Source organism: Meleagris gallopavo, chromosome 3, assembly GCF_000146605.3.
Source record: "Meleagris gallopavo isolate NT-WF06-2002-E0010 breed Aviagen turkey brand Nicholas breeding stock chromosome 3, Turkey_5.1, whole genome shotgun sequence".
Taxonomy (NCBI): Eukaryota; Metazoa; Chordata; class Aves; order Galliformes; family Phasianidae; genus Meleagris; species Meleagris gallopavo.
In genome coordinates this window covers 47824389-47841723 of record NC_015013.2, presented here as the reverse complement: position 1 = coordinate 47841723, position 17335 = coordinate 47824389, and the positions used below count along the sequence as shown (strand labels likewise).

The window sequence follows — 17335 nt, the reverse complement described above, 5'->3', positions numbered from 1 at the left end:
ACACACCTTTGCTCTGCTGCTTTACTGCAGTGTTAATGGTTCGTTTGCCTTTGGGGGTAGGGAAAGGTAAGCTGCTGTTCCAGCCTTTTCCTTTGAGTGCTGCTCAAATGAGCGCTGTGGGGTTAGATTAGTTCATCACATAACCCCATGAATTATTCTCAATTGCAAAATCAGCTGTGATAGCAAGCAACAGAAGTATATCCCACTCCACAAGCACAGTATTTTTGCAGCTGCCTGGAACACAAGGGATGCAGACTGGTGGATACTTGAGAAAGAGGAAATGAAAAAAATGATGCACATTTTCATCTTGATCCCAAAGGAAGTCTGAACAAAAGTACTGTCTGTTCACTTCTTTCTTCTTGCCACTTATTTTCCTGTGTCCAAGTTGTTTTGACTCTACCCCACGCCATATGTGCTTCCATATGTTATCACTACCCTAAACAAACTCAACCCCAGTCTGCAGTGCATGCACCAAATCCCCACAGCCCTTCCAGCCTTCTTCATTATCAGCCATGTACTAGTAGCGAGGAAGGTCTAGGCAGCAGTCACTTCTTCAGCACGTCCTTGGCTGATCTGTAGCAAGACCCGCAGTCAGATTGTTACTCCATTTCTATGGGCTGGTTTATAGACTTTTACCCCAGTCCTCCAGGTCAGGCAGCTGATCAAAGCCTGAGGCATCTGTCTCTACCCTTTAGTTGAGAACATGGACTGTCTTTGGAAACTAGAGAGCAGGCATGAAAGAGCACTAATCTGAGCCCAGATTAATCCTTACTGAAGGTTTTGGATGTAGGTGAAGAATTCTCCCATACCTAGGAAATCTGAGATGTTAATCCAGAAGCAGCCACAGTATTAATTTTAGCAAAACAGTACTGATTGGTGAGTGGTAATCCAGGAAGACCTGCAAGCATGGGACACAACAGAGAGAGAGGAGAGCACCTACACACACACACACACACACACTCCTCCCTAAATAGAGCTTTGAAAATTTCCTGGAGATATCCTCTCCTTCCAAGCAGCTGTCCAAGCAGTGTGAACTTTCTTCACCTCAGCTATGGCATGCCTTTGGCTGAATGTTACCCTCAGCAGTGATCCCAGTGCCACCAGGCAAGCCCACATGTAGATGTGATCAGTGTCATTGTGCCTGATACTTCTGAGTGTCCCTGAGAAACTTATGCACAACCATGCCAGTGCTGCAGCATAGGTTTCCTTCTGGAGAAAGCTGCTCCTCTCTGTCATCTGTTGATTGACTCTCCAAGCTGAAGATGGCCTTTGCATGTATCCTCTGGAGGATGAAATAATTAATTGCATAAAAAGCAACGGTGCTTTTCTCAAATACCAGTAAGCAGCTTTGCACTGCAATGAATATCAGCACAGTGTGAACAGCATTCTGTTGGAAGACACAGGTTTAGAGACGTTAGAATCTTAGAGTCTTTGGTGAAAATAGGAGAGTAGTTTTTCAGAAGTGGCTTGGAGAATGCAGATAGGGATTGGCTCAGTATCTTCCAAAAGATGGCCTAAGGACCATCAAATTAAACTATTAGGAACTGGGTTCACAGCAGGGCAAAGGAGACTCATAAAATCATTTGAATTGGAAGGGACCCTTAAAGACCATCTAGTCCATTTCCCCTGAAATGAACAGGGACACCTCCAGCTTCATCAGGTTGCTCAGAGCCCCACCTGCCTGATCTTGAATGTCTCGAGGGATGAGGATTCCACCTCTTCTCTTGGCAAGAGAGGTGGCTCTTCTCACAGCAGGTGCAAATCCTTTTCAAAGGTCACTGTGGATGCACACAATTTACATGGGATCAGGGTGAGAAAGGACGAGCCCTGGATGAGGAATCCATTGCAAGCTGCTACACATAAACAAACTGCAGAGGCTTAGGAAGGTCCAAACAGTTATGAGCTGAAAATGGTCAGAGAGTGGGAGGGACTTAAAGGAAAATGTTACACATTCTTGCCCTGTTCTCACGCTCCCTGAAACATCTTTTTGTAGCCAGTTTTAAGACACAGAATATTGGACTAGAAGATCCTTGGTCTGAACCAGCACATTCACACTGATGTTTCCCCTCCAGACAAGTAGACTGCTGAAACCTTTTCACCATGTAGATAGGACATAATAAAAATAAAAAAATAGAAAATAGAAAAGGGATACTACATATACATTTTACTCTCTCAGGCAGAACATTCCTCCCACCCCCATTATTTCACAACAAGTAGTTACAGAGACTAAAACTAGCTGGAACTGAGACTGAAGAGGTGAAGGTGAGAAATCTCAGCTGCTCTTAGCAGTGTTATAAGGCAAGAAATGGTTATGCTCATGTAGTCTGATGGTTATCATGAAATCAACAGGTGTTGATTTCTCCTATATGTAGGAAGTGTGATTTTTATCCTGTATGACAAGATCAATAGGTTATCAAACAGCAAACACCATGCCATGACATGTGAAGGTCTATCTGCTCTGGGAAACCAGGAGCTCCTGCCTTGAACAGCTTTCATCGTGACTCTGATCACACTCTTTCTTTTTTTTTTAAATCTGATTGTTGTGCAAGGCTTCTGTCACAGATGTGGACAGCCACAGTGGTACCAAGGCTCCCATACAGACAGGAGAGTGACGCTCCTGAATAAGATGAGCAGGACTCAGTGAGGTTATGTTTTTAACCTTAGTATTTTCACCCGCATTTAGTTCAGTGTCCATTTGGACTAACACAGAATTACCAGAAGATGGGAAAGATGTATTTACATACTTATACCAGTAGTCTGCATATGCAAGACAGTCCTTCAACACAGAACACATCAGACACCAAAGTAAAGGCAACGTTTCAGCCCATGTTCTACAGCTAGACCAAACAGAAACACAATTCCCACTGGGGTCATTTAGCACTTACAGGTAATCAGTAGGCAAGTGAGAAAAAAGTGTATATTTCCAATTTAAAAGCAATGCCTGAACCTGGCACAGCAGAAACAATAGATTGGTTCCCAAGTGGACATCAGGTGTATTTATTTTACTGAAATATATGGGTTTGTGACAATCAAAAGCAGATGTTCATTAACAGGCAGAGCTGTAGGTAGGTTTCCAAGGTATGAAGCATGAGGAGGGCAAAGAGGCAAAACATTCAGTCTCCTGCCTTGAACCTGAATTTTTGTTGAGTCTCTTACAACAGTTTTCAACAAGGTTTTTCAATTTCCAGGTTTTTAAGTAACAGCTATGAAGATGCTGCTAGCCTTGCAGAAACAAATCCTTTGGACATTGTTTCTGTTCTAGGATTTTTCCACTTCGTTTGCTTTCATCTGGGATCCAGAACTAGATTTGAAATTTGCTGTCTAAAGATATGCAGAGATGGAAGACATCTTTTACAAACCCACCACAACCTCCAGTCGGAACTGAGTTCCTTCAAAGTCTGTGCACTCAGATCCCATGCTTGGTACAGAGGGATCCTTCAGAATGTGTCACTCCTTATACAGCTCTTTTGTGTTTCCTAACATTTGGAAACTCCTTTGCTGGAGGTGAGTGATGTTGCACCAAACCAGGGCAACCTTATTTCAAGCAGGAACTGTCAGCAAGATCAGTGCAAGGTCAGTTGCTCTGGTTGTTCATTTCAGGAAACTCCTCCTCCTACAGACAAGCTTATGCTAAACCAACTCCAGAGATACAAAGGCTGCAGCATTCTTCCATTTGCTGGCGCCATGAAAGCTGGCAAAAAATGCCATGGCAGCAGATGTTAGCAGCCTGCCAGACTAAATCAAGCCCCATTCTCCCCTGTACAAGGACAACTCCAAGATAACTTTGTAGTTGGCTGAGTTTCTCTTTCCAAACAGTGCAGTGGAGTATCAGCACAAGAAAGCCTCAGGAGTGTTTCTGCCAAGGAAATTGAGTGATGGGACCTCTAACTGCATTCAACACATAGGCAAAAGAATTATTTTTATCAACTGACCTTGAACATGCTTATAAGATCTTTTTTTTTCAAATTTTCATCTAGAGTACATCTGAACCATAGCTCCAAAGCAAACTGAGGTCTATGCATTGCAGATCAGCCACCTGAATGTTTTTAAAAACAAAAGCCAGGCAAAAGAAATAGGGTGGATTTTGAAATTCCATGGCACTGTGCCTTAATTTGCCTTTGTCAAATAGCCTGAGACATCTCTGTCCACCTTTGTGTGTGGTTCATGCTCTCAGAACACATTTGGTATCAGACCAAGATGGTCTGTTGCCCACTAAGCTACATAGCCTACAAGTTATTCTTGTTGGAAATGCTCATAAACCAGCCTTGCAAACAGCTCTGCAGGGAATGGAACCATACTCCTCAGCTGCTGCATTTTAGGGAAAATGCTCACCATAGCAGAATCACAGAATTGTAGAGGTTGGAAGGGACCACTGGAGATCATTCAGCCCAACCCCTCACTAAAGCAGGTTCTCTACAGCCAATTGCACAGGAAAGCATTCAGGCAGGTCTTGAATATCTCCAGAGAAGGAGACTCCACAGCCTCTCCAGGCAGCCTGTTCCAGCAATTTGTTACCCTTGAAGTCAAGAAGTTCTTCCTCATATTCATACAGAACTTCCTGTGTTGCAGTTTGTGTCCATTGCCAATTGTTCTGTGGCTGGGCACCACTGAAAAAAGCCTGGCCCTGAAAAGGTGGAAAGCCAATCCCCTGTCTCCCACCCATTAGATATTTACAAGCCTTGTTAAGATCCCACCTCAGTCTTCACTTCTCCAGGATGAACAGCCCCAGATCCGTCAGCCTTTCTCATAAGGGAGATGCTCCAGGCCCCTCAACATCTTTGTAGCCCTTTATGAGACTGTCTAAAGACTGTCTTTCTTGAACTGAGGAGCCCAGAATTGGACGCAGTACTCCAGGTGTGGCCTCAGTAGGGCAGAATGCTGCAAGAATCTTCCAGCTATGAAACTGTGCAACACAGAATACATCTGACTTAAAATATTGTCTATTTGAAGCAGAAATGAATAATCAGAGGTCGAAGGTTGAGTCCTGCTTCCTCTCTTGCCTGTGATCAGGAGCCAGACGTGAGCACTCCTGGGTCCATCCTTCCCTGAGAAGAAGGTGACAGAAAGGTGCTTGAGGACAGCCTAGAGAGGCTCAGGTGGGTCACGGAGCAACTCAGTGACTGTCTAAGCCCAGAAAAGTATTTTGGAAATGTCAGGGAGCTGTAAGCACATAGGTTGTGTGTTCGCACCTGGCACAGATCTCACATCCACATGAGCGGTATATAGACCTATAGTCCACTTCTATGAGGGACACGGGAGCTGAAGCCTCTGCAGCCCAGCCCTGCTCTGTATCCACTGGCTAGTCCCTGCTGCAGATTGTGTGATACGAGGACAACAAAGCTAGAACAGGTATTTGACACCACAAACCTTGTTTCACCGTGTAATGAACAGTCACACAGGGCAGTCTTTATTCCCCAGGCTCAGCATTCAGAGCAAACAGGTTGCTGTAATCTTTAGCAAATACATTTTTGCTTGCACAATAAATCTGTTCAAAAAAATCACACAATTCCATTCAAACCAGTCACTAAAGAGTCACGTGTTGGGGCCTATCTCTGCTTTGTGCTGACACTGCATAGGCAGAGGATCACGTGCCTTCATAAAAAAAAAATATCCCCAGACTTAAGGCAGGGCTTTGCTCAGGGTCACAAAAGACTCATCCACATTTCATATTGTGTCTTATCGTCTTTCTTCACCAGCTAGTCTTGAAGTATGCCACTTCCATGCAAGCAAACAGGCACACATTTCAAATACACATCAAGTGGCTCTATCTCTGCTGGGAAATAAAATGGATCAGGGAACAGTCGAAGGAGAGGTGCTCCAGCCAGTCTGTTACCCTAAATGTAGAGGCAGCAATCCAATCTGGGCCCAGTCCTTGGTCTATGCTGGTCCCCTGACTCTTTCTAGGGGGCAGCTAGGTGGACCTGGCCAAAACCATGCCAAGAGTCACCAATATGAGCTGTCACACATCACTGCCAAGGCCCTTGCCCACCAGCTGGGACATCACATGGGGCCTGGAAGGTAAAATAGCACTTGTGGATTTCTGACAAATTATTGAGTCCTGTCTCTCGTGATCCATAAAATGGATAACAATCCCCATTGTATTTCTCATTGGTGGTGGGAGGATGGAGCATTTTCCTGCTTGGATATTAATGGGAAAGCCTGAGAGTACTCTAGTTGTACACGTGGGTTTGTACCACTGTGCCTGAGAGTCGTCATTTCAGCAGAGGGCAAATACTGACTTAGTGGATCTAACACAAATAACATGAATAAGATCCATGATCAAAATTGAATTGAAAAAATTGAATTTTGGCCACTGCTTTAAATGAGGACAGTTGTCTACATTGAAAACAGGCATATTTGAGATAAATAGGACCATACATCTTTAAAATATACGGTGAAACATATGTTTAACATATTCTGAAATCAAGTGTTTCACATTATTGATCTTTTTTTCTTCTTTCATTTGTGTGAGTGAAGGATGATCATTCATTCAATTTTTTATGACCTATTTATTATTATTACCTGGAATTATACCACTACCTGAAATACAGTAAGGAAAGGCTACCACTTGCTTATGTTGTGTAACACAGTAAATGAAATTGAAAAAAAAATAATAATCAGGAAGCATTTTGTTCAGTGCTGTGAATTTAAAGAAGACAGCCCTATAGCTCAGATGAAAAAAAAAAAAAATCCACTAGACAAAACAGAGAAGGGGAAAGAGGAAAAAGGTAGAGGGAGGAGAAGAGAGGCAATAAAGCAAACAAGAAGATGGAAAAGCCTGTGCTAAAGTTCCCCTGTTCACTCATGCACCCTTGTGCCAGTATGGCATTTATAAGCCTGATGGATGGAATGCACCCCCAGTTTTCAAAGTTCATCACTGAAAACAAAGCTTTAAATGCGTAGTTTAGGTACAGTTCTTCCAACCTACCTGGCCTTTCCCTTACAGATAGAGTAGAATCCCATTAAAAACCTGAAAGGTGTACACCATCTGTGTTGTCCAGCCTTGTTTCTGCCTTCAGGGAAGGTATAAGTCAAGAGAATGATGGTGGGAAACAGTTGTTTTCTGAAGTGCTCACCTCGCCACCAGGACTACCAGAGCTTCACTGCTTGGTTGGGTACATTACACAGGTGAAGGCTCTCTTTGAAATTCCTTTGTAAGAACTTTCTTAGAAAAAGTTTCTGTGGCGCTGCCATGCTTTTTGCAAAGGCTGGAAGAATTTCAAACTCATCCACTTCACGGCCATGGGAAGCCATGAATGCAATCCTCCACTGCCCTGGGTTCCCAAAAGTGCTGTGACATTGTGAGATGGAGAATGCCCAACACCAGATGAGGGTCAGCCGCAAAACATCTATTTTTCCACGTGGAAGAGTTAACTGGAAAGACGGTTAAAGAACAATATTCCATGACGTCAGTGGCATTTATGACATGCCCTTTAATTACCCTTACCAGTAAATCAGTGTGTGCACTTTAGTACAGCACAGTAGGGCATACTTCAAAGGAAATAGTAGTACTGTTGATTAGCTAATGAATACGCTATCAGAGAACTCAAGGAGATTTTTCACTGTATTACTTACTTTAAAGAATAATACTAATTAAAGGCATACTACATGCCTCAGGTCCACTGATGATTTTCTGAAACAGTGAAACTCTTGCATGAATTTTTTAATTATCTGCTCTCTACTTATTAATAGAAGGATGCTGTCTTGTCTGGTTTACACAATGAATTCTCAGGAGCCCAGTCATACACACAGAACATTGAAATTAATCTAACCATATCTGTGGTTGGTAAATGATCCCTGTTCTTCAGATGGCCAAGGAAGCCTCCTTCTCTCCCTCTCCTCTCTGCCCATGTCTTCTGCTTGAAGCAGCAGAAAGGCACAGAGGTGTTTGTCAAGCCCCACTTTTTCACAGAATCACAGAATCACAGAATTGTAGGGGTTGGAAGGGACCTCTAGAGATCATCAAGACCAACCCCCCTGCCAAAGCAGGTTCCCTACACCAGGTCGCACAGGTAGGCATCCAGGCGAGACTTGAATATCTCCAGAGAAGGAGACTCCACAACCTCCCTGGGCAGCCTGTTCCAGTGCTCCGTCACCCTCACCGTGAAGAAGTTCTTACGCACATTCGTGCGAAACTTCCTATGCTGCAGCTTATGTCCGTTTCCCCTCGTCCTGTCTCCACATACCACTGAAAAGAGACTGGCCTCACCGCTATGGCCGCCACACCTCAGATATTTATAAACCTGGATCAGGTCCCCTCTCAGCTGGGGACTTGGACTGTGTGCCTCAGGCCAATACCTGCAATTGGCTTGCAAGTAGAATAATTTATTTAGTGTAAATCAGGATTATCTCCACAGTGGTCATTGTTATTCTATCCCTATCTCTGGTGCAAAGGGCAAAATCGGGACCTGTATTTTCTGCTGCTATAAAAAATATCTGCCTGGGAGTAATTATATATTCCCATTGCCTTCTGTTGCAATGCATTTATTAGTAGAGCTCCATCCAACCATGACTGCCTTGCCTCCTTCCCACCTATGCCATGTAGGTAGAGCATGCTCATGTTTAGTGCATCGGTTCTCCTCTAAACAGGCACGTTCTGGCCAGGACAGGTAGGTATGGCTCTCCCACACCACAGTCAAGTTGGAGGAGATGGGTGCACTGCCCAGTGCCCTAGCAGTGGAGGGTCCCTATGCCCCCCGGGTGTGGTTGATAGCCTGGGCTTCTGGTGGTCAAGACCTCCTGGCAGCTGGTGAGTCCCTGAAACACGGACTTCCCATTCAAACCACTTGGAAAAGTTAGATGAGGCCTAGCCTGAATTCCTCTGTGTTTTACAAGGCTCCTCCCAGCAGCCGAGGTTTGATGTAGGTGGCTGCCATAAGTAGTGATTACAAGAGTATCAAGCAAGTACGCCTTACCTGTGTAGCTAACACTGAAGCTGACAGCTTGCTGCTTCCTATATGCTTGCCTGCTTTAGCCTACTATAATTGAGGTTCTTACCTTTTAAAGGTCCTTATAAACCAGAGTTAACCTCTACCATGGACCCACAGGGGCCTGTGCTCCTGACTGCAGGGGAAAGAACATGCCTGGGCTGGGGGGTGTCACGAGGAGCCTCTAGACCAAGAAACGAGGCCAAAACTTCACAAGGACTGAAACCTCAGAGTTAACATTTCACTCACATAGGTTTCCTCATGGCTGAAGTACATTAAATCATGAGCGAAGCATGCTGACCACCTTTTAGGTTGACTGGGACAGGAAAGCAGAGCATACATAAACATCATACACACCTTGGTACATAACAGGTGTGAAATACGAGCTCCTCCCAGCTTCACCCTGATTTTTTTTTTTCCCAATGTGGCTCATTTCAAAAGTGCTAATCCTTTGCTTTAGATAAGAAATGGTTTTGCAGCGTGACAGATTTCACCCTATCACACAGTCCTGAGGCAAGCACCCATCTACTTGTACAAGGCAAACTGGACATGCCTAAATGGCAGAGGGAGTGGGACCGATTCGTGCTGCAGAACGGATACAGCACACAGCTGTTGGTGCCTGTCCACTTCCTCCTAATGAACTCAGGCACAGAGAACTGTTAAGATCAGTGCCCCGCGTACAGAGCCTGAGTCTGCTGGGATCCATATGTGAAGTTTCTTGTTGAAAACTGATCGTGGAGACTTAGAAAGACAAGCTGTTTTTCCTGAAATTCCTGCTTATACAAAGCTTCTATTTAGTCCCAGGAATTTTATCACTACTCTGAGCAAAGCCTGGGACCGGACAATAAAGTGGGAGCTCTACTAGGCTCCTATCTAGTGCACAGATAATCCTAACAATACTCTGGGAGAAATCACATTTTTTAATCTTCTGAGAGCTGCTAAATTGCACAGACAGCATAATTTCTCCACACCTATGCTCAGTGCAGCCAGTATGCAATATAAAACCTTGAAGAAATCCCTTGGTGGTTGCAATGAAGAATAAATGTTTTGTCAGTCCATCTTGTAAGCAATTTTTGTTGTTGTTTTCCATTAGATGAAATAGAAATATTAATTTTCAGGCTCAGGGTTCTAACCTTTAATTGATACAAGAAAGACAAGTCAAAGTTTCTGGAAACCACATCACCGTGTTATAAGGAAGGATAGAACAAGGGGAAATAATTTCCAACTAAAAGAGGAGATATTTAGACCAGATATAAGGAAAAAAATTTTACAGTGAGGGTGGTGAGGCACTGGAATATGTTGCCCAGAGAGATGGTGGGTGCCCCATCCCTGGAGACACTCAAGATCAGGCTGGACTGGGCTCTGAGCAATCTTATTGAGCTGTAAGTGTCCCTGTTCATTGCAGGGGGGTTGGACCAGATGACCTTTTCGGGCCCTTTCCAACTCAAATGATTCTATGATTCTATGATTCCATGACTATTGCTGTCTTCAGAAGACTGTTCCAGGCTTGGTGAAAAGTTCCTTATGGTTTAAAATAAAATAAAATTAACCTTGTGACACAACTTATTCTGTGAAGAACAGTGTCCAAACCATGCAAACCTGAGGCAGACCCTGCCCTGGTGCAGGCAGTGCTGGGAGATGTGCCTGCCCAGACCTCACTGGCACTTCTCCATGCCACTGCTCTGGAAATGTGGCTCTGCTTGTGTGTTAGGCCTTAGAGTATTTTCAGGTCCTATTTGCAATAATTTGAAACATAGCCTTTTCATCTGTGAAACTTAGGTTGTATTTAATAGGAAACAATAAAGATGCAGGGCAGTTTTAGAGAGGAAAGAGGATGTTTTCGGTAGGCAAAAAGTAATGACTTATGCTGAAAGTGGGTCAAGACACCGCAGCGTTTACCACGACTCACAGGAAAAGTGCCATGGGGTTTTTCATAATGACAAAAATTCAAACTCTCAGCATTGGGTCTCATCCCAAAACATAATACAGCTTCAGGCCAAATGGGAATTAATCTGGCCTATAAATCACAGAACAGCAAATGTAACCTACTAGTCCTGAGCTCAGTCACTTTTGCTCAGCTAAATTCAGCCTTTTAGACAATTTTGTTGCAAAGATGTCAGGAGACTGAGCACTCGTTTTCTTCTCTTGCCATCATATCATTACTAATAACATTAATTGTTTCAATTGAGGCTAATTTCTCACCTGAGCTTATCTGGCTTCACTTCTGACCACTAGAGGAAGACCGCTGTTTTCTTCTGCAAGATCAAAGCCCTCTCAGTACTAAGATTTTTCTTCTCATGAAGAGACTCACTAAACCAGTCACCTTTTAGTCTTTTGGATACTTTCAGCAGATTGTGGTCATGAAATTTGTCAAGGCCAGACAATTTCTCCAGTCCTTAAATAATTTCTGTGGCTCTTTTCCCCTACACTCTCCAAATTTCAACATCCTTTTCAAATATGGATGCCAGCTCCAAATGCAGCATCGCAAATTACCTCCTTACCTCTACTCAGTATTTCCCAGTTTATTTCAGGGAGTGTATTAGCACTTTTGCATAGTGCATTGTTCTGACAGCTCCTGTTTGGCTGCACACCCACTGGGGCACTTGAATTCTCCACCCCTCTCCTATCTCTTGTAGCAAATTTCATCACATGTTTTTAAGGGAAGAAGGTAAGAAGTGATTTAAAAACATGTTACATATATGTAATGAAGACCTCAAAGCCTTTTGCAACATGTGGAGCATGTTTGCCCCTCAAGCCTTCAGTTTCTTTCTCCCATGTCCCACTGCAACAAATCTTGCCCTATATTTTAATATTGATTTCAGTAGGTTTGACACAACCCTGGAATCTCCAATGTATACAAATTTAGGAAGTGAAGGATCTGTGAGGAATTAAGTTCAGGACAGCTGGGAAAGGAAGATCTGGAGCCGCAAGCACTCAGGAGGAGCTGGAGTCCATTTTGGGTTTCTATATCCTGTGTTCAGCTAAGGCTCTTGGTAACAGCGGCAGAGTGTAACTCATAAAACTCATGTTCTCGTGGAAAGAATTAGAACTGATATTATTTCTATGCAGAACAGTGAATGACCCAAGTTCTACATAGCAAATATTGCAGGACTGACACGTGGCTCTATCTACCTTTGCAGCAAGAAAACCAAATCAAATCAGCTGCTTTGGCTCCTCACTTCACACCAGTTGAAGGTCCTTGTCCTCTGATTGCTCACAAGTAACAAAAAACCTCCAAGTTGCCACAAGGCTTGCTTGTCTGTGCCTTCATCCAGTTCACCAAACCAAGCTCAGCAGTTGTTGCACACTCGTATACTTCCACAGCACACATCTCACAATGGCAGATGCTCTCAATGCCTCAGTGTTATTTGGCATGGGAGCCTGAAGAAGATGCCTAAAGTCATTAGCCATTTAATTTTGGTTGTTTCTAAAGAAAAGATGCTATGATAGCATATAAGTGTATGCTGTTTTTTATTTTGTTTTGTTCTGAATGTCAACTCTGAAGCTTCTTCCTGGCACTAGAGAGCTGTTCTGTGGTCAGTTTGGCTTGTTCAGCCTCACTAGTAATTGAGATTTGCAGCCGAACTCTCTTTGTTCTTTCCCAGCCCATCCCAGGGGCTGTCACTGAAGAAAAACAGGGATACGTAAGGAAAGCATCTGGCCAGGCCGTCTATCAGTATCAGTGTTACTGATGATGTATGAGCCAGAGCAAAATCCAACTCACAAACCCAGAACTGGGCCAGCTTGTCAGGACTGAAAAGCAAAATAAAAAATATATATATATTAATAATAATTTTTTTAAAAGACAAACCTTTATGTTGTCAAGAAGCTTCAACAGTATGTACATTTGGAGATTGGCTTTTGGAGTAGGAAGGTACTCTTGTAGAGCTCTGATAGAATTCTTCGATTTTTTCTATGTAAAATCATAACAGAACCTGGCTTTGAGCTCCTCAGCATCTACAGAATAAGGCAACGCGGTACTGCATCCCTCCTATCTATTGCAGAGGGACAAAAACCTGCCTCTCATCCAAGGAGGCAAAGTATTTAATTCTTGATACTCTTGCTGATAACAGGAAACACCTTCCCTATGAAAGGCTCTTTTGGATTTTTTTTGTTTGTTTTTGTTTTTCCCTTTCTTCCCCCCCACTCCTTATATCAACTAAAAGAACATTTTCAGACTCAGATCCAAGAGAACTCTTCACATTTTTTTGTGCCTTGCAAGACTTACTATCTGTGAGAACCATCCTAAGTCACACCTTGGGTAAAGGTAGTACTGAGAAGGCAAAAGAGCTTCCTGGGAGCCCTCTTAAACGATGCCACGGGGTTTCAAAGCAACGTGACATCCATAGGCTGCTGGCAAGAGTGTCAGCAGTTCCCTGTTTTAGGATAACCCCAAGGAACACAGCTCTGACCTACACGGCCCTCTCCTCCTGCCCAGCAGTGAGGATTGTACTACGCTATTCAGAAGTGGCACACCAAACTTCATCCCTGTCAAAAAAAAGAAAAAAAAAAAGAGAGAGACGCAAGACTCCAGCTAAGTCTGAAAGCTGCTCAACACCCATTAGTGACAGCTTTTCATCCATTTCAGTGTCAGCACTGGAACACCACAGAAAAGGGCATTTCAGCCAACAAATGCTTCAAAAGGAAAGAGATTAATCCTCTTTTGTACACCTTCTGCTTTTTAAACCCAGTGTTCTCTTGCATGGCCCACTTTCCAGTTGGATGGGGCTAAACATCTATTAAGTTAGGAGATCCCAGCCCCTGTGGTCCCCAGGTCAGCAGGGCTGGACTGCACCACCACATTAAGCCACAGGGCACAATGAACTGAAGTAGTCCAGCACCATGACAGTCTCATTGGGTCTGCTGAGCAGGTCTGACACAGACCAAATGCCAGGAGAGGCTGTTTGCTAGAAGCTGCTCTCTGAGGCCTGTGCCACTGTGTCCGTCCCTTGGTCCTCACATCAGCCCTGGGATTACAGAGGCAGCCTCAGCCTTCTGGGTTTTACAGGCTGAAAAGCAAGCAGGCAGGGTCTCAGCTGGTGCACAGCAGCATAGCTTCACTGTAAGCAGAAGAGCTGTCCCACTTCACCCCAAATGGATCTCATTCTGAGGAAGGTGAAGAGATGCACTGCAGCCACCTACGGGGTAAAGGCAGTCATCATCCCTGTCCAGCAGCACAGCCAGCGTAGCTGGAAAACACACGAAGTGTGAAGTCTTGCTCCCAACAGCGAAGAAATGCAGAGGACTGGTCCTCAAAGCCAGCCAGAGGCTTTCTATTCCCCTCACCAGATATAAACCGACATCTTCCCTTTTTCAATGCCTTCAGCTGTGGTTGCCCTTCAGACTTCACCACCAATGATGCCAGCAGACAGGCAAGAGCTCTGCCACCCCATCTGCTGATTTTTACATACACAAGAGACCTGCCTTCCACACATTAGCTACTGAGTAAAGGCCAAGCAAAACCGTTATGGTCCTCCCAAGGCATTTAAGCAGAAATACGTGTGCACACGAGATGCTCATGTTGGGAGGTGTAGGACCCCAGTTGTACATACCTCTAGGAGGCATACAGAGGGGAGCTCTAAAAATGCCACTCATGGCACAGACTTAGTTAGGCAGAGCAGACATTTTGACTTAAGAACATCATCGAAGTCATCTGACACGCTGCCTGCATCCATAGCTTTTAATACAGATTAACTGCCGTGGCTGAAACAAAGAAGTCACGGTGTACAGAAAAAAATGATACCCTTTTATTTGTAGAGCTCTGATGAAACAACTTTCCAAATGCCATCCCATTTAAAAAACAATGGAAACCAACCTAACGATGTGTCAGTCACACTATACAGATCACATCCTAAACTTCAAAGATGCCTAAATATCTTATGGAGTATTTACATATGTATCGGTTAGGTAGTAAAGTTTCATTGCAATTTCCAGTACAGACTTCTTCAAATGGCAAAAAAATAACCAACCTGGGGATGCATTTGCTTTTTTGTACAAAACTTAGGAGCAAACAGCTAGGGCAATTTTCCTGAGAGAAGGCTTGTTCTTTGAAACTCCTGCTTTAGCAACTGGAAATACAGAAAGTGGATGGGTTTTGTTGCATTAAAAAGCCTAAGGATGCCTAGTTAAGTTTTTCTTTTAAATTATTTACGTACCATTAAGTTAAAATGTTTACATTCATTCATTCGTATAAAAACCGTTGTTAAATCTTATGCAAATGATTTAACACTGATTGCTGCAACGCAAATTGCACTTCTTTTAAAAAAATTATTGTATATATGGAAGAAAAAATATCTGATTGCTACCCTGTTTACAAATTTCGACTGACTCTATACAGTTCAGCCACAAAATATGAACTTTCATAAACCTCAGTCACAGTGTACTTCAAAAGTTATAGCGCAGTCTTGCAAGGTGAGTAAATATCTTAAACAACAACAAAACGTCCTTCACCAGCTCGACCCCATGAGGTTTGTACCAAAGGCTGTGATTTTCTCCCCTGGGCATCGCTGGGCTCTGGTACAAGGGAGCAGAGCAAGGCGGGTATAGGACGGGTGAAGAGGTCAAATGTCCAGCTCTGGGCGCCCACGCTGACTCCAGCAGTACACGCTACCAGCACTTCAGAAAGTATCTAGTTATCTCTACTAATTCAAGCCTCCTCAGCACTGATGGCGTCCATCAAATTCTTGGAAAAAGAAAGTGATGAGAGAGTGAAAACAAATATACAATCAGAAAGGCAGCACTGCTGGGTGAGTGAAGATGTGTTTCTGGAATCAATCAATAGGTCTAGGTTTCTCCTCTTTTTTTTTTTCTCCATTTTCCTTTTTATATTTTTACTTTTTTTTTTTTTTGAGTGTGTATGGCTGCATTAGCTATTCCCCAGTGGGCACTTGCTTTCCCTACAGTTTTCTTGCATAGATGAGGATGAGGATGCTTCGGCAGAGCCTCTTAGGGGAACTGAAAGCCACCTCTGCCACCAAGGCACGGAAACAATTTCAGAGGAGCGTCCCTAGCCAGCACTCTCGCTGCCACCGCTCCGTAGAAGAAACCCCACACGGACGTCTGGGGGCTGCTGCACTGTGCCGGGATCCAGCTTGGCTGGCAGCGGGTCACGCCAGAGCCAGGGCACACCAGTGATCCTGTCTGACGGACGCCGTCACCTCGGCCGTGGAGGTCAGGCTGACTCCTGTGTACAGCCCATCTTGACCTGAATACTTAAGGTTGCTGCTTTCGGGACTGGTGCTCTCTCCCGGGCCAGACATCACTGACGAGCTCGCCTGGAGAAGGATGGAAAGGAAAGGGAGATTTCACTGAGAGGTAAACTTTGAACTGCTTTCCTAAGCATTTGTGAAAATCCAGAGTTTGTGCTCAGCTCTTGAAACCACACAAGACCACAGAATAACTGAGGCTGGCATCTGCCCTCACCCCTGCTCAAGCAGGACCACCCTGAGCAGGCCGCCCAGGCCCATGTCCAGGCAGCTGCTGAAGATCTCAAGGAGACTCCACAGCCACAGCCCCTGTAGGCAACCTCTCACCACCTGCCCCCAAACACTGTATTTGAATCAATATTTTGGGAACAGCCTCTTCATTTTCCTATGCTGGCAAGGCCTAACTAGGTTGAAAGCTGCATTTGGAGAACAGTACAGTGGTTGTCTTCACAGAAGGTGGAAAAGAAAGTGCATGACATGCAAGAAAATATCTGGAAATTAGACAGTAAGGGAGGAGGTGTGCATGATGAAGGATGTAGCACATGTGTCCCACCACTCCCTAATGAAGGAACAGAGAGAAGCCAGCACCAAACGTGTGACCCAGCTATGGTAGCACCTCTATTTTTGCTCCCTCCATGGGAGAAGCCCAGTGCATCCAGCAATGGGTGCTGAGCACCTCCTGGAGGTCAGATTTCTTTGTCTCCCACAGACTCTAAAGACATCTAAAACCACTCCTCTCTCTTCAAAATGCTCACCACGATCCCTTAATCCCCACAAGACTAACCACTATAGGAGATGCCCTTTTTATCTCAAGGAGAGCAACTATGCCTCTGACCCAGTAGCATGTTTGCTCCATGCTGTCTACTACCACCTACACACCCAAAACAAAGCGCAAGGAACCCTTGATAGGCACAAAGCTGAAGCTCTGACCAGCACTGTAAACAGTTCATTTATTCTAATGGAGAAACAGGGAGTTGCAAAGACAAAGAAACAATCATTTTTTCCATAAGGCTGAGCAGATCGACCAGAGAGGAAAAATTTGCGGTGCCAGACAGAGAAGGGGCAACATTTTCACCTGATAAAGGAAATGTTTAAGAGCTGACTTCATGCAAAATTAAGTCCTGGATATGTCAACTTTGAAAACTTAATTTACTTGTTAATGGATAGTATTCGGACAGGATTCCTTAAAAAGAGGAAAGAAAA

At 44.1% G+C, this 17335-nt stretch overlaps 1 protein-coding gene across 1 annotated transcript in view; it reads right to left on the bottom strand.

The window, feature by feature from the left end:
- Positions 1-14652: 14652 nt before the first annotated feature.
- Positions 14653-17335, bottom strand: part of GATA6 (GATA binding protein 6) — a gene marked incomplete at its 5' end in the record, with an annotated part of 15068 nt that continues 12385 nt past the window's right edge. The window contains one exon of the mRNA XM_031552877.1: positions 14653-16201. Coding sequence (XP_031408737.1) covers positions 16034-16201 — 168 coding nt within the window. The remainder of the gene's footprint in view (positions 16202-17335) is intronic.